General features: G+C 39.1%; 1 protein-coding gene across 2 annotated transcripts in view; it reads left to right on the top strand.

Annotated features, from left to right (window-relative positions):
- Positions 1-21446, top strand: part of LOC127527415 (putative defense protein 3) — a 45509-nt gene extending 24063 nt beyond the window's left edge. For both annotated transcript variants that reach the window (XM_051926093.1, XM_051926094.1), the window contains exons 4-6: positions 7096-7208; positions 12661-12770; positions 21271-21446. In XM_051926093.1, coding sequence (XP_051782053.1) covers positions 7096-7208; positions 12661-12770; positions 21271-21355 — 308 coding nt within the window. In that variant the 3' untranslated portion in view covers positions 21356-21446. The remainder of the gene's footprint in view (positions 1-7095; positions 7209-12660; positions 12771-21270) is intronic.
- Positions 21447-22071: the final 625 nt, after the last annotated feature.

Raw genomic sequence — 22071 nt, forward strand, 5'->3', positions numbered from 1 at the left:
AAGGATATCATCCAAATGATATGAAGCCTAAAACAGATCATTTTCAGTCTGTCACATTTTTCTATTAAGTGTTTTATTAAATCAAACCGTGCATGATGAACACACACAGATGTAATTGGAAAAAAGCTAGCTGGAGAACTGCTGGCTGCTTTGTCTTTTACATCTTATTGCTAATAAGGAGCAATTAAAACACTGAATGCAGCAGTTTAAGATTGAAATAAGCAATTAAGGTTGGAGAACCTTAACAAGCGAGACCACTAAAATGAAGCATTAAAATGTCACTTAAGCAATATGTGCTTCATCAACAATAATTGAGTTCTCGTTAAGGAACCGGGTTGGAACAAAAACCTGCACATACTGCGGCTCACCAGGACCGACGTTGCCTACCCCTGATTTAGATGATGATTTGATATATTCAAGTTTTGACTTTATATATTCCGATGCTGACTTTATATATTCAGGAATAACTTTATATATTCAGAAAATCATTTTTATTGCCTGTTTGGCACCCATATTATGTATATATATATATATATCGTGACAGTTTAAAGGTCCCCGTGACCTTTTTACCCTCAGACTACACGTCAGACACCAGATAAAAGTCCAAATATTGAATTTATTATAATAATAATGTGCACAAAGCACCCTCCTCTCCACAACACTCATATAAATCAATACTCTGTACAATAATCAATTCACCAATCCTCCACTCCCAGACGCTTAGCCACCCTGCCTCCCAACTCAGCTCAACTTCTGGGATTTCCCATCGTCCTTTTATATTCCCTGACCCGGAAGTGGTTCCAATCCTACAGTCCATGATTCCTGATCACTTCCGGGTCAGATTTTCTTCAACCCGGAAGCACGTTGTTTCTTCTGGTCATGTGATCATGACGCACTTACGGGTTATAGGGCACATAGCACTCTGTAAGCCTCCCTACAGCGGGTCCTGGTGGTCCCCATGGTATCCAGCAGGGTTGTTTATAAAAGCTACACCGTCCATAATGCCCTGCTGGAATTTGGGGACCTTCCATGCTGCTGGGAGGACTCCATCTAGTGGCCTGGAGGTGTGGTCGCTCCGGGAAGCCTTTCTTGTATAGCTGCCCCGGCTCGATCGGTCCTTCCCCTGACCACTCGGTTATCATTCCACACTCTCTTGTAGGGCTCGCCGTGGTTTGGCACCCGCTACTTATCAAATGCAGGCCCATTTCACACTGCGTCCCTATTTCATTATATACGGTACCGGCATTTCCTACCTGTACCGCCAAATCATATAACATGGGACGCTCACACCTTAGTCGCTGCAGGTATTCCTCCACCTTTCTAAAAGGCGCTTCGGCTGCTGCTCCCAGATCCCCAACAATCTTCTTTATCGTCGTCACAACCTGTAAGAAACTGTGCACAGGCTGAAGCAACTTCTCCAGCTCGTGCACGTCCACAATATTATTTATTTCGGCCGGAGGCAAGCTTACTTACGTATTCGTCTTACCTGCCGACCGGAAGCCAATGAGCACGCCCGCTCCTGGCACGTGCTCTGACGGGTTCTGCAAGGGAGCCTGGGATTTGGAGTTCATTTCGGAAGTCCGCGGTGCCGCTTTTGGCTGACGCCGATCCGTCTGTTTCAATTTATCGACGGACCACTCAGTCATTTCCCGGACCTCCTTACCTTTTCGTGGGTTGAGCAGTGCTTCGCTCGCCTCCCCTTTCCTTTTCGGAAAAACCAAGTCCGTCTCTTCAGAGACGAAGGCGCAAACAGCGGGAAGTGGACCTCCTCCTTCCCAGATCACACCGGGGTTGATCACGTGTCCCTCGCCGGCCGCCGACATGCGGAAGTTGTCTTTAATGCTCGTCGGCTCGAACAGGAGCGTGCCACTATCTTGGGGAATATCTGCTTTTTCCTGCGGAGCCTCCAAGTGATCTTTTCCGAGGTACATGCACGGGACAAAGTGAGTTATCTTAAATGGATTATTTGTTAAATTCCTAGCACGTACCTCAGAGTGATCGTCTGTACACAGAGGTTTCTCCCGACTTGTGTAGCTGCTCCGTAGCTCCTCCTTAGTGTCAGCCATTACGAGCGTGGCTCTCCCGCTGGCGATGCCGCTCTGCTTGTCCTTCTTCTTCCCCATATCAGACATGGTGAAGGTAGGTTCAGGCGACGTTGCTGCGTTTCTGGACGTTGTCCTCTTAGGGTTCTGTCCACAGTAAAATTTTTTAAATACAGGTCCTCTGCCAAACTGACGGCCAGAGAATCCTGCCGGCTACGCCAACTGTGACAGTTTAAAGGTCCCCGTGACCTCTTTACCCTCAGACTACACGTCAGACACCAGATAAAAGTCCAAATATTGAATTCATTATAATAATAATGTGCACAAAGCACCCTCCTCTCCACAACACTCATATAAATCAATACTCAGTACAATAATCAATTCACCAATCCTCCACTCCCAGACGCTTAGCCACCCTGCCTCCCAACTCAGCTCAACTTCTGGGATTTCCCATCGTCCTTTTATATTCCCTGACCCGTAAGTGGTTCCAATCCTATAGTCCATGATTCCTGATCACTTCCGGGTCAGATTAAAAGTCCTTTTCTTCAACCCGGAAGCACGTCGTTTCTTCTGGTCATGTGATCATGACGCACTTCTGGGTTATAGGGCACGTAGCACTCTGTAAACCTCCCTACAGCAGCTCCTGGTGGTCCCTATGGTATACAGCAGGGTTGTTTATAAAAACTACACCGTCCATAATGCCCTGCTGGAATTTGGGGACCTTCCATGCTTTTGGGAGGACTCCATCTAGTGGCCTGGAAGTGTGGACCAGAATACTCGGCCGGCCATCCCTCACAATATATATATATACTAGCAAAATACCCGCGCTTCGCAGCGGAGAAGTAGTGTGTTAAAGAGGTTATGAAAAAAAAAAAAGGAAACATTTTAAAAATAACGTAACATGATTGTCAATGTAATTGTGTTGTCATTGTTATGAGTGTTGCTGTCTTTTATATATATAATATACACACACACACACATAAACATATATATACATATACATATATATACATATCTACATATACACATATCTACATATACATACGTATATACACATATACACATCCACATAAACATATATATACATATACAAATTTTACATATCTACATATATATATATATAGACATACATATATACATACATACATTCACTATATATATATTATATATATATATATATATATATATATATATATATATATATACTGTATATATACATATCTACTTATTGGCTCCTGTATTTAGGATATAGCAGGTTGGATAATGGACGGATGGACATTTGTATGCATAGCCCCATTTGCCCGTTTTCATTTTTTTTTCTTTCTTCAGTAATATTTCAGCAAACCCGGAGCTTGTCAGTTCAAATCCTGGTACTGACACCACTGTGTGACCCTGAGGAAGTCACTTCACCTGCCTGTGCTGCAAAAAACAAAAGTAATGTAACAAATTGTACCTCAGATGTTGTAAGTTGGTGGAATAAAGGCATAAGTAAAATAGATAAATATGTATTATACACATAGGAACTATTCATTTATTTTCAGTTAAGTCATCTGCAGCAAACTTTTATAAATGAGGGTTTCTCCTTTTTAGATAGTGCAAACTGTTTCTTCTTCATTGACGTTTTGTCTTGGAGAGCTTTTTTCATTTCATTGAAAATGAAAGCAGCAGCTGCCAAAATATGTAGCTTTCTTATTAATTTTTCAACATTGTGTAAAATAAATGTATAAAGTAACATAAAAGGTTTAAATACTGGTTATCCTTTTACACTAAAATATTACTAAAGAGATACAAAAAAAGTAAAATGGATATGTTCTTTTTCTTTAAGGAGATTAAATATTACTGAAGAAAGAAAAAAAAAAATTAAACAGCCAAATGGGGCTATGCATACGAACTTAAAAGGTTTAAATAAAACAGAAATATATATTTTATTTTTACTTGCTTAACTTGTGGAGGGTGTATCCTGTAGCAAAACCCTAACTTTTTTCGTGAAAGCCCGTTTCAGTAAATAAGTGTTAAAAACAGGTGTAAAGATATTGACAATAAGCTACGCAAACCCAGGAAGACATGGATCGTTTAAATCAAGTATCATTACATCTTCCTTTCTTAAAGAGAAGTAAGGCAGTACTTATAAGCTTACATATTTATATATAGACATACATATATATATATATATATATATATCTGAAGCCGTGCAAGCACACTCTTGAGAATGCAACGTATAGTTGTACAGAAGAAAAGCAATCTTGCCTCAAATGAATGGCAACCTTTTGTAGGTCTATGAAGTTAATTTAAACTTTAGGTTTACACGGTGCTTTCTTTCCGAAGTACCTGCACTCATGAATATGTCTGTATGTGTCAGTCGGTCAAATCCACGCGCTTCGCACCGGTGAAGTACCGCTTTTAAATTTTTATTAAGAAGAAAAATAAAACGTTTTTAAATTGAGGGGAAATATACTAATAACAGTTTGTTAAGGATCAGTTTTTTTGTGAAGCTGCCTTTACTCGAGTGATCACTTCGACCTGACTTGGTGGCCAAGTATAAGCATTACCTGGTAGCTAACCACCCATACAATCAGATTGTGAATCAGACTACGAATGCCGTGAATGTAATTACACACTCACTGCACTTGCTTGCGGTAATCGAACCTCGGACGTCAGCGCTAGAGGGGCTTAGCAGCGGTGAAGTATTGCTTTTAAATTTTAATTAAGAACAAAAGAAAACCTCAGAGGTTCGATTCCCGAAAGGGAGTGAAGTGAGTGTCCGGTTACCTACCAGGTAACGCTTATGGTTGGACAGCAAGTGACGTAACATCAGCCACGGTGCCTTCAGTTGTGAGAAGCAGATCATAGAATGATTGAAAATAGTTTTGCATTTACCTTTTAGTAAAAGGCGAGCTTTTAAGCCTGAGAAATCACCCCGTAAATGCACACGTTTAATTGCACATGTGTTAATATGTATGGTTACACAGTATTAAAAGACAGTGAAGAACGTGATTTACCTTTGTTCCCGCGTTTCATAAAAGGCGAGCTTTTAAGCCTGAGAAATCACCCCGTAAATGCACACGTTTAATTGCACGTGTTAATACAGTATGTATGCTTACACAGTATTAAAAGACACTCAAAAATTAACGTCATTTACCATCAGCCACGGTGCCTTCAGTTGTGAGAAGCAGATCATAGAATGATTGAAAATAGTTTTGCATTTACCTTTTTAGTAAAAGGCGAGCTTTTAAGCCTGAGAAATCACCCCATAAATGCACACGTTTAATTGCACATGTGTTAATATGTATGGTTACACAGTATTAAAAGACAGTGAACAACGTCAGTTACCTTTGTTCCCGCGTTTGATAAAAGGCGAGCTTTTAAGCCTGAGAAATCACCCCGTAAATGCACACGTTTAATTGCACGTGTTAATATGTATGCTTACACAGTATTAAAAGACAGTCAAAAATTAACGTCATTTACCTTCGTTCCCGCGTTTGACTCGTGCTGTAAATCTCTTCCTTGTTTTTAGTTCACGTGATTACGTAGGAGGCGTGATGACGCGATACGTGACTCCGCCTCCTCCATTACAGTATATGGACAAAAAATATGTTCCAGTTATGACCATTACGCGTAGAATTTCGAAATGAAACCTGCCTAACTTTTGTAAGTAAGCTGTAAGGAATGAGCCCTGCCAAATTTCAGCCTTCCACCTACACGGGAAGTTCGAGAATTAGTGATGAGTGAGTCAGTCAGTCAGTCAGTCAGTCAGTCAGTGAGTCAGTGAGTCAGTGAGGGCTTTGCCTTTTATTAATATGTATAGATATATATATATATATATATATATATATATATATACTGTATATATATATATATATATATATATATATATATATATATATACTGTATATATATATATTGTAAGAATAGACACTGTATAGCGCCCGACCCAACACAGATTGGGCACAGGAGGCACGTGTAAAATAAATAAACTGTTTATTTTTCTTCATCCGTGGGCTACACCTTCCCCATACCCACAGACACAACATAAGCACACAAGTACAAGCACAACTCTATTCTTCCACCACCACTCTTCCTCCCAGGCAACCTTGTCCTCCTCCACCCGACTCTAGTCGCTGAGTGGTGGTCGCTGGCTCCTTTTATAGTTCACCCGGAAGTGCTCCAGGTGCTTGATCACCGAGTTCCGGCTTCACTTCCGGGTGTGATGTATATGCTGCCCACATGGGCTCAGGAGTCCCAAACACAGCACCCCCTGGCGGTGCCTGCGGGACCCAACAGGGCTGCACCCAACTCCAATTCCCAGGGAGCCCTCATCTAGCATCCAGGGGGAGGTATTGCAGTGTCCAGGGCTGCTCCCCCTGAATATAGTGTGCAGGGGTGTATATATATATATACTGTTTGAGAAAGACAAATCAGCTGAATTAGAATTCTGGAGCAGTTGTTTTATATACCAGTCCCATTAAGCATGTGGGTTTACAATACATGAAAGTATTTGTTGTTTTGCAAGGTGTTTCTTGTGACCCATAACAACAGAAAAGGACAGTGGGTGTGTTACATTGTTTGCAATGAATAGGCCCAGTTTTGGATATACAGGGTAACTATATTTGGTGTGTTTGCCTCATTCCTTTCATCTTGGTGACAATGTACACTGTATGTATATATATTGTATATGCAGTATATATCTGTTTTCTGTGTTAATAATGTGTGTTAATAAGGTGTTGGTCCTAACCTGGCAGCAGTGAGCCTAAAGTGTTTGCAAGATAGATACAGTATAGTATTCTAACATGGGGAAATGTTCTTTCTGTTCTTTATTTTTTAATGACTTCAGATGTGCCATGTGACTTGCCCACTTCACAGTTTGGATCTGCCCTGTCACATTTTGTTTCTTTAGATGAGCTATTGATTAAATTACACATATTAATGGTTTATGCAACTTAAAACCGCTTCTCTTTATTCAAATAATAATTGTCCATTCTGGCTTCATCTCGTGTTCAGTTTTTCCCTTAAATAATTTAATGTTGTCACTTTTCCTGATGTTTATCTTTTCAAGTAAAAATAACGGGAGGTCAATACAAAGGACTTCTTCTGGAAGCCAGGGATGGACATACTTCAAATATTGTTGGGAGCTGGAATTCCTCCTCAAATGCCATCAAATTTTTAAATGTAAGTTTATACTTATCTGCTTTTTCTTGCCACTGTGTTCCATTATTAGTTGTCTGGTGTGCAGTACAAAAAGAAACACACAGCCTTTATTCTATTTAGTGCCTTTCTATATTGAACTCTATTATAACTTTAATGCTGTATTTTCTCTGAAAGAAAATAATTGTGTGCTTATTTAAGTTATAGTGTAGTAGACATTGATGTTGGAAGAGTAGCAGCTGATAGTTAACACCAGACTGTTTTTATATATTATCTAAACACACAGTTCTTAAGGCTGAAAATAATAACTGAAAAGCAGTTTCAGAAACCCCAAGGCACTCTTTCCTAGTGGCTTCATTGTTAGAAAGAAAACCACTTGTTTCCTATACATTGACACAAACACAGGTGCCCACTTCTAACCTTTGACCCTTAACACTTAAAATTTTAAGAACAAAACTAAAAGGCAAGAAATCATAGTTTATTACATAACAGTTGTATAACCTATCATTTGTATGAAGAGAAAGCAAACTTTAAAGACCCAAATTGACCTCCCTTTTCCACCTATATTAAATGCTCACTCTATATAAGCACAAAATTTACTATAAACAATATTCTTCAACAGACAAGCACAATAGTTCTCCATTGTGAAGAGACCTGGGTCTCTGTCATAGCAGGTAACTGACTTAGAGACACCTTGGCGTTTGCAGTCCATCCCGTCAGTCACTAGGCCGCACGGTGTTCCTACAGTTATTACAGAGCTGTGACCGCACAAGTTGAGCATCTGTCTTGTACATTATAGTTTTTCTCAATTGCTTTGATGCAATTCACACATTAGAAACGTCATTCTCACCAACACTTTCTCTTAACACTAACTCATCTGTGCAAAGCCACTAAAACTATCATAACCTCATTCCCATGTGTCGAAACATGCAAAGTTACTCAATCACTGCCCCAGTGAATGAATAAATATCAATGTTTGTGATATTTAAATGTAAACCTTAATGACTTTGGAAAAAGAGTACTGCCAAAAATGAAGAGTAGCAAAAATTTTCAGAGCCAAAAGTGAAACATTAATAATTTATTTGTAAGTTTACACAATATAATTGCTGTAACTGAGAAAGACAGAATGATAATCATAGAACAATGTATCATTTGATTTCTTTGGTAAACCATTTTATCAAGACCGACTTACAACATTTGAGATACAATTGGTTACATTTCTTTTGTTTTTTTTTTTTTTAATTGGAGCTCAGCCAGGTGAAGTGACTTGCTTAGGATCACAGAGTGTCAGTGGTGGGATTTGAATCCACAACCTCAGTGTTTAAAGTCCAAAGCCTGCATCAGAAATTGGTCAAAGAAAATTTTACAATAAAACGTAGGACATAACCCCAACTATAGTACAGTAAACTAACATTACATATATATGAATATATGCATATACCTGTATAATTGTATTTATTACTATAAATTGCAAAATCTGAATTGCCTCATGGGGCATCCAGCCTCTCATCTCTGTCAGGCGATATCATTGTGTCTGCTTCACACCTGATATTATCTGTTCTGAGACACAGAGATAAACATCTTTAGGCGTGCCACAGTCAGACCTCTTAAGCCTCAGGTGTGATGTCCTCACAATCAGTATCCACTGACTTCAATAATGACATCTCATTATGAGGCTGGTGATCTTCCAGCTCCAAACCAAGTTGAATTCCTTAATTGAGTTGAGGAATAAAGATTAAAGTGGCAGGGACACCATTACCATGTGTTAGTGGGTTTCAAGCCATTCCCTCACATCGTTGGAGTAATGAAAGCTTTCATTGTCCCAAATCACCACATCACATTGCATGTGGGCCCTCACATCCCCCCTTTCATTCTCCGGAAAGAGGGCATTGTAGAGCTTATCCAAGAAATGAAGGAGCCAAGCTGTGCAGCAGGGCCCATTGGCTGCCGAATTGTGAATTTTCAATTGATGGGCAAATTAACGACTACCACTGACAATGTGTGACTGGCTTCTTGTTCTTTAATACATATTTGAAGAAAGTTTAAAATGACTTGACTTAAGACACTAATGGAATGCAGAACAGTATTAAGGTGTCTATATTTGTGACTGACAAAGAAATGTATACTTCTGACTGACAAACATACAAACTGTTTTCATGATGTGGAACGAGCCCCGGACACAGACAGGCAGACATGTTTTACTCACCACCACACGTTTATGTACACTACTAATATTTAAAAGTTCTGTGCCACACAAACCCCAATCTCCCCCAAAGTCCAGACCAACCACACTATGCCTCTTCTTTGGACCGCCTCCCTCTCTCTCTTCACTGACCTCGTCTGTCTTCCACCCAACTCCAGCCTCTCTGTGAAGGGAGGCGGCCCCTTTTATAAGCACCCGGATGTGCTCCAGGTATGTTCCGGCAATCTCCACCAACACACCCCAGTGTGGTGGAAGTGCCTGCTGTGTACCCGGAAGCACTCCGGGTGTCCCCACTCGTCTTCCCCCAGGAACTTCAAGGTGTGGCGGAAGCGCTGGGGTCCAGGGTTCTCCAGGCATGGGGGCGCCCCCTGGCGGTGACCACGGGCCCCTACAGGGTTGAGCTTCCCAGCTCTGTACCCGTGGCCCCCAAAGGAACCAGGGCGGTCGCCCCCTCGTGGTCTGGAGGAGGCATAAGCCCTCCTTCTGTCTTCCTGGCCATCCCGGGTGGGTGCCACCCCCAGCCGCGTGCCACAATGAGTTGTCAGATTCAGATGAGAAATGCAGAAACACAATGACAAAATGTCTTTAGTAGTGAAATATGTGTAGAAACAATGGCGGCTTGTATAAACACAGTGAGAAATGCTAACATGCGTGTGGAAATGCAGTACTGAATTCATAACTGGATTAAGAGTGAGGAGAATGAAGTTTTTGTGATGTGTGAACTGCTTCTAAGCAATCAAAAAAAACTATATGACTACTGGGAAGACTGGCTGAACTGTACTGGCTGTAGGTGGCAATATTTACTTGATTCAACAGCTGACAATTTAAATAATGTGTAAATTAATTTACTTAAATGTATTATATTGTTTGCAGCTGCTTCAAATAGAATGGCAACCTGTACCATAGATAGATAGATAGATAGATAGATAGATAGATAGATAGATAGATAGATAGATAGATAGATAGATAGATAGATAGATAGATAGATAGATAGATAGATAGATAGATAGATAGTGTGATAAAAACACAGACCAGACATCATAAAAAGGTTTGGAGCAGCCACCCATATAATATCCCTGGCTGCAAAAGGTTTTTAAATTGACAGAGATGTTCGCAATACTGAGTCCAAAACAGAACTGATTTCTTTGTGGTAAGATGGTGGCTTTAAAGGCCCATATAGGAAGTGACGTCATCGAGGGGGCCGGACCCGGAGGTGACATCGTCGAGGGCCCTAGACCCGGAAGTGACATCATCAAGGGGGCCAGACTCAGAAGTCTTCTGAGGTACTGGAACCTGGCAGGATTTCTCGGGAATGGTCTGCAGGGAACTGAGAAAGACAGTTAGTGCACCCTGCCGCCCCTTGGTCGGATGTGACATTACCATTACTTAAGCCCATAAGCTGCCTCCTACTTGCATGTGTGTGACAATAAATAGATAGATAGATAGATAGATAGATAGATAGATAGATAGATAGATAGATAGATAGATAGATAGATAGATAGATAGATAGATAGATAGATGGCATTAATTTAGTCCCTGTGGAAAATTTGGCTTGATACAGAAGCTCAATAAATAAATAAATATTGTAATGACAGACAAATAAACACCAGCATGACTAAAAAGAAACAAAAAAAGTTCTTATTTTGTTAGAGATATAAAAGCACAGTTACATACACAGTGAGATACAGTATTATGCAAGAATATTGCTGTTGGTATAAAGGAACCCCATCAGCATTTTCCTGCTGAATAATTTATTAGCTGAAAGTCCTCAGTGTGAGTGTGTCAGAGAGAGGATGTACAGCATTGTTCATAATGACATTCAGTTTTGTTTACATTCTCTCCTTTGCTATGACCTCCAGGGGGTCCAGAGAGCATCCCATAACTGAGCCTGCCCTTTTAATTAGCTTATTGATTAAGTGATTGGAAGTGATGCTACTAGCCCAGCATACCACAGCATAGACAATCACCCTGGCTGTCACATAATTATAGAAAATGTGAAGAATGTCACTACACACATTAAAGGAATGCAGTTTCCTAAGAAAAAGGAGCCTGCTCTGCCCTTCCGTATGTAGCTTCTCTGTAGTACAAGACCAGTTCAGCCTGTCATTGATGTGGACCCCCAAGTACTTGTAGCAGTGCACCACCTCAACACCCACTCCCTAAATACTGACCGGACATAGAATCTTTTCAGTGTGGTGAAAGTTAATAACCAGTTACTTGGCTTTACTGATGTTAAATTGCAAGCAATTCTCTTTGCACCATATTTCCTCCTGACTTCTATAATCTGTCTCATCTTCCTTGTCAATACACTCCATTAGTGCAGAATCATAAATTTCTAGTCAAAGGTGTACAGGGTGAAAAGAAAAGGTGACAGAACTGTTCCTTGTGTGTTGCTCACATCCGTATCAGAGACATCCATCCATCTATTATCCAACCCACTATATCCTAACTACAGGGTCACGGGGGTACTGCTGGAGCCAATCCCAGCCAACACAGGGCACAAGGCAGGAAACAAACCCCAGGCAGGGTGCCCGCCCACCGCAGGGCACGCACACACACACTCACCCACACACTAGGACCAATTTGGAATCTCCAATCCACCTAACCTGCATGTCTTTGGACTGTGGGAGCAGTACCCAGAGGAAACCCATGCAGACACGGGGAGAACATGCAAACTCCACGCAGGGAGGACCCAGGATCCTATCACATTGTTTTTTTTTTATATTTGGGCACTCCATCAATTGACAACATGGGAAAACAGTTTATTGTGCTGCTGCCTCACATCCGCATGCATTTTTCTGAAGTTTCCAAAAGGTTAGGGTAATAGACAAATATAAATCAGGCTTATGAGATTGGTTGTATGTGAGTGAGTGAATGTCACCCAGCACCTTTTCTGCATTTAGTTTCTGCTTCCCTTCATTGCTAACAAAATTTCTGTTGACCCTCTTTTGGAATTAGCCAACTGAATGAATGAATCTTATGTTGCATATCCAATTATGAGTATTATTTAACATTTTATGCTTTAATAAGGCTTGAACTGTCCCAAGATCACACAATGTGTACGAGATTTGACTTTCCATCTTGTGAGATTAAGCCTGGAAATTGTTAGCCTTGTGGGTGTTCTTTGGGTTATATCAGATTTTGCATTAATATTGGCTGTTCACGATAGAAAAAGGTATTTCTGCAATGAGTATACTTTTTAAAAGTAGTACTATTTATATTCAAAGTTAACAAGATTATTGATAAAATGCATACAATTGTGTTACTTTTTAGTGTGTCTCAAAAAATGATGCTGTGACACATGCTGATAACAGCCAGAAATCAGACTTGGCTTATCAGTGGAAGCCACCAAACTCCAATCTTCCAAACACTGTCATATTTCAGTAAGTATTACATTTATTTTCTTAGCTTTGTTTAAGGTTCAACAAGTCATATCATCATAGTTATTGTCCTGGTGGTCTTTTCCTAAATACAGAAAAGTATTTGTGTCTTAGTATTTACACATTGCACAAGCAGAACAAATAAAAACTGTTAAGAAGACTGTTTATTCTAACTTTTGCGTACATCATTGGGCATGGCATGTTAGTATAAGCATTGTGAGAAAGCCTTCTTCCAGCACCGTGCTCTATATCCAGGAGTGCTCAGCCTACTCTGTGCCATCATGTGCCTTTTCCTTTCTTTTGAAGGAAACTAATGCTTGCTCAGAGGTGTCGACTCAAGTCTTTTTGTCAGTAGGAGTTCTGTATGTCTCTGCATATGACTCCAGGGTCCATCCCTGGTGCAAACTCAGATTGAGGCTCAGATAAAGGTGTGACACTACTGAATTCCTTATATATACATGTAGATTATTCTTTTGATTGGACACCCAATTATCTTGGCCCATTGTCTTCACCCCTCACTGCCTTTGTCTCATCCCACCACTGTCACCAAAGGTGAAGGAATGGATCCGTTCCACACGCCCATAATCCTCTTGAACCTGCATCTGTTGATAGTCATAACCAGGATGATGGGCTGTTGCAAGTGTAGACACACAACATCAGCAAAGGAGGGGTGTAAAAGTGCAAGTGTTTTTGTTACAAGTGCCAAAACAAATCAGTAAAACAGTGCAGCTCTTCCTCCCTTAATAAATAAATAAATAATTCAATATATAAATAAATAATGTGGTGATATTAGTGAAGGTTTAATAATTCAACAAATAGTTTAAAAACCAAAGGTAAAAACATAGGCAGTATCCCCTCATAGAATCCCCAGATTCAAGGCATACGTGCAGCACCTCTCCCTTGTTTTTTTTTATTAATTTTAATTAAAAGCAAATAACAATTCATACAATCAAATCAAACTTAACAAAACCAAAGTTCAATTCCCACCCAAAAGAAAGGAAAGAGAGGAGAGCTAGCCAGCAAAGTAAATCTCTGAAGCAACAAGGAAGGAAGAGTATCCTTTTCCCTGATATTAGAAGTTATCCTAAAATGTTATTGATTAGATCCTACAATATTTTTAAAAACATTTTGAACAGATCCTCTGAGTGAGAATTTCATTTTTTCCAATTTCAGGTAGTATAGGCCAGTGTTTTTCAACCTTTAAGTATTTGCGACCTGAAGTTTTCATAACAGTTTTAATTGTGCCCCCCCTAACATTTTTTTTGAAAGGAGCCCACTAATACCAATTTGTTCTTTTTTAATTAATGTTGTATCATAGATTCATATTTTATTATACCTACTTAACTTTCTGTGTATTGCATTGTATTGACCCCCTTCTTTTCTTTGAACTGCCTTTCCCAAGGTTTCTTCCATTTTTTTCCCTACTAGGGTTTTTTTTTGGGAGTTTTTCCTTGCCTTCTTAGAGAGTCAAGGCTAGGGGGCTGTCAAGAGGCAGGGTCTGTTAAAGCCCATTGTGAGATTTTGGATTATACAAAAATAAGTTGTATTGTATTGTAATTCCAAATAAATGAGGTTATAATTGAATCTAATCTCTCTATTATAAAAGTAAAATCTTGGGAGGGAGACAAGGGAGATGAGATATGATCTTCACGGAAGACACTTTGAAGTCCCGTGAAACTAATTGCACAGAAGACACTTTGAAGTCCCACAAGACTACTTGCACGACACGCCCTACTTACAAACAAATTCTCGGAGACACTTTAACTACAAAATACTACAAATGGTCACAAACTAACAATAAGTGAAAAGATACATGTACAGTAAATCATTGTGCTTACAAAGTTCCAGTCTTGGGGTACACTGCAATGAAGCTGCGGTGTGGAACTGGATCGTTCCATTGTTGGAAATCACAACACCAGGTGCAGCTGGAATTACTTTTTTGCTTCAGTTTTCTGTGCAGATGTTTTGTACCTTTTTCTTCCATGAAGAACGCCTTGTAAACAAGTAACATGTGTTTTCTTTCACTCTGAAGGGGAGGGCTTGGGTAAGGTTTGTTTTGAGATCTGTACCTGGGCACGTGGCTAATTCTGCGTGCAAATTAGCCATGTGGCACTAAGCAGCCAGCACCAGGGATCAGTCTTATATGTTCAGTGGTAGTACTCATAATATTCTCGTTATAGTCAGCTAATATATGCATGCATGCATAAAGGTTCTGTGCATAGGTGCTACAGCTCTGTGATGTCACACTTTCGCTTCACAAAGCATCATGGGTCACTAGAAAAAAATCTTTGATTAAACTGGCCATAGGGCAAATTTTCAGAAAAACATTCAGAGAACAAGGTCACTGGTGAATGCAGCATATTTGCTGCAAAAAAAAACGCTTTGGTGAATTTTGCAGATTAACACTAATTATTACAGATGTTTATCAGTTTCAAATGCATGCAGATATGGCTCTTCATTAGTTACTTCTAGTAGTCCAATTTGATGTTTGGTTGTGATCTGTTGCAATGAACTGGTGCATCATCTAGTGTGATTTCTTAACTTTTGCCTGACAGCATAATGGTGCAATAATTTAGTTAAAATTGTAATATTTACTGCCTTTTATTTTTATGTTCTAGTCATTGTTTTACCCCATTTGTCTGTCTCTTGAGATGATGATGTAATGGTTCCACTTTTTTGGATCTTTTGCTTCCATAATGCTACACATTAGAAAGTGAACTATAAGTGAATGTGGGAGTTACATTGTAGGGTGTAACCTTTTAGTTTTGGCAGTCAACTTATTAAATCTACTCAGTGTATTCTGTCATTTCAAAGAGAGGACTTTTCATTTTACTTGGCAAAATTATTCCTTCTTAATGCACATTTGGAAGTTTGGATTTGACGTTGTTTTGTTTACTACCTCAATTTCATCAAGTCCATTTATTTTTTAATATATATATATAGTATATATATTTTTAGATTTTTGTGTGTTCAACCTTTGTGCTGTCCTACTTTCTTGATTTGCCAGTAAAATAACCCCACATTACTTTTGTAAATATTCCTTGACCCAGAAGCAGATTAAGTGGCTTTTCACAATGTTATATATTATATTATGTCTTGTGTTCTATTATAGACCGTTTCGTGCAACAGTTGAGTGAAGATTCCACATTAACTGAAAGTTTTAAAAATGTTAACATTCAAAGCATACAATTTAACTTTCCATTTTTTACCTTTTCTGGTATTTTAACAATTTAATCATAGCAATTGCATTTGAACTTTTGAAATTTGTATTCATTGTAAATATTGCTGATGCTGGAACAAGTAACAGAGTAACAACATAGCCTGCAGCAGTCAGTCTTACTTGGTTCATTTTCCGCATTTAGAATTTAGCCAAATCTTAGATAGGAAATTAAACAGCTTCCTGGGTCCTATTTTAATGATCTTTATAAATCACTGTGCTGCAACAAAAGTTCTGTCATTTTTAAAACCAATGAAACAAAACTTGCAAGAAATGTAGATACAACAATATTAGCATTTACAAGATCAAAGTTTTGTAGTTTCCACAAAAATGTTATATTTAGTTCTGTATTTAAAACATCCATTACATTTATTAGAAACAAATCTGAAATTTCTTATCGATAAAATTTTTATTTATAAAGGTCCTAAAAGAGAAAGGGGAAAAACAGCCTGCAACCAGATTTCAACATATGTTAAAAATACAACATATATTACTTGTTGTCAATTTTAATAAATAATGGATTGACACTATGGCCAAGGCTAGTGCCTATCTTGCCCCCTATAATCTATTTTGCTAAACAGTTTAGCAGGTAGGATTTTAATCAGCAAGCAGAAAAGAAGTCAGAAACCAGGCCAAGACGATTAACCAAAAAAAAAAGAAACCGATTTGTCGTCTAACCAGAAATGAAGTGTTAACTCATAGTTGTAAAACCAAAGTCTTTTAACCAGGAATACGCTGACAAACACACTCACAAATCTTTTAACCTTTTGATGTAATCTTGGATGAACCTGGAAATGCATGGCATTGAACTTTTTTTCTATGGCACTGATGACAGTGGCATCACGAGATGGTGCTGAAAAAAGATGCAAATGATTCCCAACTACAGTGAAACAAGACACAATCAAAAAACTGATACGAGAATTTGATTCAGAAATACCAAAAACCATAACAACTACTTATTTCAGTTTTGTAAATTCATCCACATGAGAAAAAATGTAATAATGCAAAATATAAAAACACAATCCCGAATTAAATTGAAATGTGTGGATGAATTTAATAAAGGTATGGATGAAAGATGAGTTTTCTAATTACTTTACTCCTCATCAAATGAAGCATATGCAATTCAAATTCTTAGGTCTCTTTACAACACTTTTGTGACAAGAATTTATATTGTCTTATGTGGTACTTTTCTTGTGATCACTATATACTGTGCATGGTGAATTGAGAGTAATCTGAGGGGATGGCAGTTGATTAAGACTTTAGCCTCGCATTCCACACTTACAAATAAAAACACATTAATTTCATCAAAGATTATTTAGATTCTGCCTAAAGTTTAAAAAATGAAAAATCCAAAGAACTAATATCAGGTGATACATTAAAAAGTTGTCTACAAATCGTGAAGTAGACATGACCTTAGTGACACATACATGTGTTGTGATAATTGCTGGGCAAGGACTTTGCATATCCAAATGACCTACAACGTCAATGACAACTTCCAATATACAGATGGAAAGCTTTCTTGATATTAATGCATTGCTAACAAAAGCATCTTGTCATTTTTTTCAGAAATTGCTGAGTTGTGTTCCTTACAGGAGCCATTGCAATGGGATATTGTACGAACAGTTTTTCATGTGTCAGCATAAAGCAGCCCGAATCAACATATAATTCTATAACTGAAATATGCTATTCCAATAAATAAGATGTGTCTCCTCTCCAGCAAGCAGATAAATGTACTAAGGTCAGGTTGGGGAGCATGCACTGGTGCAGTGCATTGCCTCACCCACCACATGAAGAAACAGCTCGGGATCCTGGTTGGCAACTCCCCAGGCAGACACGAAGTCCAGTGTCACCCTCCAGAATTGACCCTCTATCTGCCGCAGCCAGTTGTTATGTGGGCATCCCCTTGGCCTGCTTCAGCCACTCGGGTCCTCAACAATGAGGATCCTGCGAGCTAGATCGCCCTCTGGGAATCGTGCCACATGGCCATAGTGCCATAACTGATGCTCCCACACAATGCAGGTAATGTGCCTCATTCAGGACTCCATGAGCAACCGCTAATTTGAAACAAAGAAACCAGTGGTAAACAAAGATTCTCCGAAGAGACACAGTACCGAAGGAGTCCAGACTTCTTCTGAAGACAGGAAGAACCAGGACTCTAAAGACTTGGACCTTTGTCCTTTTGCATAGATATCAGGAGAGCTATACACCCCTTTCCAGTGACCTCATGACCTCCCATGCTCTCCCAACCCATCTACTTATTTCATAGGAAGAGTCACCATGAATGTCACAGCCACGGTAAGTAATCCTCCCAAGAAGGTCGACTCTCTCTCCGCAGACAGATACACAGCTGATAGCTGTGCCGAAGAGGTCATTAAAGGCCTGGATCTTGGTTTTATCCAGGACACTTGCAAGCCCAGACACTAAAATTCCTCGCTCAGTCTCTCGAGAGCCCCAATCAGAGCCTCTATTGACTCCACGAAAATCACAGCATTGTCGGCAAAATCAAGATCAGTGAATCTTTCCTCACCAACAGATGACCCACAGGTGCTGGACCCCACGACCTTGCCCAACACCCAGTCCATGCAAGCATTGAACAGAGTAGGAGCAAGAACACACCCCTGACGAATCCCAGAATCAACTGGGAAAAACACAATTGTGTTTTAAATGTATAAGTTGTGTTATAAATGTGCTAAGATAGCTAATAAATGTACACAGAGACTAAATTTACTGCTGCGAAAACCAGGACACCCAGTAGTTCAAGAATTAATGATGAACTCTACCTTTATTTCAAGAAAGGCTGTAAATTGTGTCTAAAACAGAGGAGGTGCTATTTGTCATTCTGATGTATAAATGATTAGAGGCTGGTTCTTTCACCACCATGACCATTGACTGGCATTTCTCTGAGGTATTTGTAGAACATTTTAGATTTACTTAATAGTTATTCATCAGTTAATCTGTTCATTTTTCAAGCCTTTATCCCAATAATGTTAGGCCAAGGCAGGAATTTAATCTAGACAAACTTATCAGTGGGCACACTCAATCATACAAATTCCCTCATGTCTACAGGAGTCAATAATCCATCTAAATGTTCTGCTTTAGGAATGTAAAAATATCTGGATTAACTGAAAAAAAAATAAACATCAAAATTAAGGGAATTCCAAAACAGGAATTAGGAATGACAAGGCCCAATTCCAACTGAAGATTCTGGTACTGTAAACACGGCACAACCACTCAATCCTACATCTATATAAATTAAATTTTAAGATGTTTGTATATCTGAACCTGTTTTCATGAAATTTTGTGTGTCTGTTGCCATTGGTACACTTTGAAATATAGGCTATGTGGCATATCTAGAAATTCAAAAACCACAACCGATGTGGGGGCTACAATTATCATAAGACAGCAGGGGTACACTGGGGCTAATGGAAGGACACAGTCATCAACTTTTGTTCTAGTCAAAGCAGAATCTCATCTAAGGCCATAGGTACAGCATTTTCTTCTCAACTAATCATGGTGAAAATGTTATTGTTTCGATTAATTACAGCTTTGACTAAGGCTACATCCACACTACTACATTTCGTTTAAGAACACAGACATTAGTCTCCATCTCCAAAAACATAGACTTTCAAAAATATGAAGACTCTAATTGTGATCTTTTTTGTTCAGACTTAATACATAGCTATTCCCTGATTGAATCTTCATTACATTTCCTCATTCCCTGATTTCTCACCCTTCACAGAGAAAATCATATTCCCAAATAGTGGACATAAAACAGTTGCTTTCTAAGGAGTTTGTTATGTCGTTTACCTTCTATGTATGAAAATTGTATTTTGTACAGTTTGAGTGCTGCATACATGTGCAAAAGGAAAATTATTTACTGGTCACTACAGTTTTATAATAACTACCCTGGCTGATGGTGTTATCATCCCTTTCAAGGATCTGATATGCACATGCCCAGTGTAGGTGAATGTCTATACCATATGTGTTTTGACCATTTTAGTGTGTACAAAGATGCTTTTATAAACAATCTTAAAATGCTAATGTGGATAGAAATTGTTTTTGTTAAAATGAAAACATAACAATTACGACATAGCCTAAGAGCATGCCTTTTTTGTCTCATAATAGATTGTGTTTAGCCATGGTGAGTTACCAAAATATATATTTTTTCATGTTTATTTATACAGTATCTGGGCAGTGGTGGGCATTTTAGTTGATATCCCTAAAGATTACATTTCACCATCTCATGAGTGAATTCCAGGAAGAATATGTATGACAGAAAGACACAAATGTTTTACTCCTGGCTTAAATTTCATAATGTTGTATCACCTCCTGCTTAAAGGAGGTGGAAACTTTGCTTCATCTTGACTAGAAAGTTATCTTAGCAGTTCTATTGTTAGATAGATAGATAGATAGATAGATAGATAGATAGATAGATAGATAGATAGATAGATAGATAGATAGATAGATAGATAGATAGTTACATACTTTATTAATATATTCAAGGGGCGGCACGGTGGCGCAGTGGGTAGCGCTGCTGCCTCGCAGTTGGGAGATCTGGGGACCTGGGTTCGATTCCCGGGTCCTCCCTGCGTGGAGTTTGCATGTTCTCCCCGTGTCTGCGTGGGTTTCCTCCAGGGGCTCCGGTTTCCTCCCACTGTCCAAAGACATGCAGGTTAGGTGGATTGGCGATTCTAAATTGGCCCTAGTGTGTGCTTGGTGTGTGGGTGTGTTTGTGTGTGTCCTGCGGTGGGTTGGCACCCTGCCCAGGATTGTTTCCTGCCTTGTGCCCTGTGTTGGCTGGGATTGGCTCCAGCGGACCCCCGTGACCCTGTGTTCGGATTCAGCGGGTTGGAAAATGGGTGGATGGATATATTCAAACATCTTAAAATTTAATTTATATAGATGTAGGATTACTTTATTGTTACGCAAAGAACTTGAAAGCAACTTGAGTGATGCAGATTCTGTAGTTATACTCTTACAAATTTTAAGTCCTTGATGAGTTCCTTGTCTCTGGTTCAGCTGAAGAGTCATTCTACAAATTCCATCCATGGTTTTCGCTGTGCCAAGTGGTTTAACTCCTATGACCATTAACTTGGCAAGTCTGGAAAAGAGATGAATGAATGGAAATGGTTTAGAAGAAATTCTTTTATTTGATTATGACAATCTTTGGGTAGCCAATCACATACATTAAGATGTGTATACAGTATATGGATTTCTATATTATATTTATAAAGTGTACAGCATGATAAGCTGCCATTTGTAAAGTTCTACCTTTCTTTGATACAGTGCAACCGTTGTTCAGAGTAAAGCAGTTTTCTGGACTATGCTCAAATCACCCAAGCTTCTTCTTGGTAAGTATGTCCCAAAATAATATTTTAAGAGGAGACATGGAGATACAATGGAGGAAATGTAGAAACTATCAATTATTGTCTATCAGGTTCTTCAGTAAGATTCAGAATAAAGAGAAACAAGAACTACACATCAGGTTATGACCACTTTAAAAACAGGAAATAATGTTTGGAAAATAACAGGAAGCATGGTACACTGGTGATTAGGTTACAGAAAAGGCAGAAGAAATTTTGAATTGCCTTTCTCTCTCCACTCACTGAGCCTCTCACATTTGTGCTGCTCCAATCACTTGCAGGCTGCTAGGATAATGTAAAATAGCCTTGAGCCATTTCCTGTACTGGTATTTTGGGTTATACACCAACTTTAGCACTGCAATGATCTTCCGTTGTGATAGTAAGCATCTCAAAAATGGGGCTGGGCTCATAAGCAACTGGATAAAGTGGATGGTAGGATTTCAAAATTTGAATATTACCAATGTAATAATATATATTTGCCTGTATTATAGACACCAGACATTTTTATTACATTATCTAATCTTAAAAGACATTCTCCCAAGTACCAAGACAATGTTTATTTAATAGTTATTTCACTGTCACAGTGGTGGAATATTATCGCCATAGCTTCAAAGTTCTGGGAGACTTGCATCAAATTCTGCCCTGGACACGATCCGTGTGGAGATTACACATTATTCTCATGGTTGTATGAGTTCTCCTTCAGGAACTCCACTTTTTCTCCCAC

This window comes from Erpetoichthys calabaricus, chromosome 4, assembly GCF_900747795.2.
Source record: "Erpetoichthys calabaricus chromosome 4, fErpCal1.3, whole genome shotgun sequence".
NCBI lineage: Eukaryota > Metazoa > Chordata > Cladistia > Polypteriformes > Polypteridae > Erpetoichthys > Erpetoichthys calabaricus.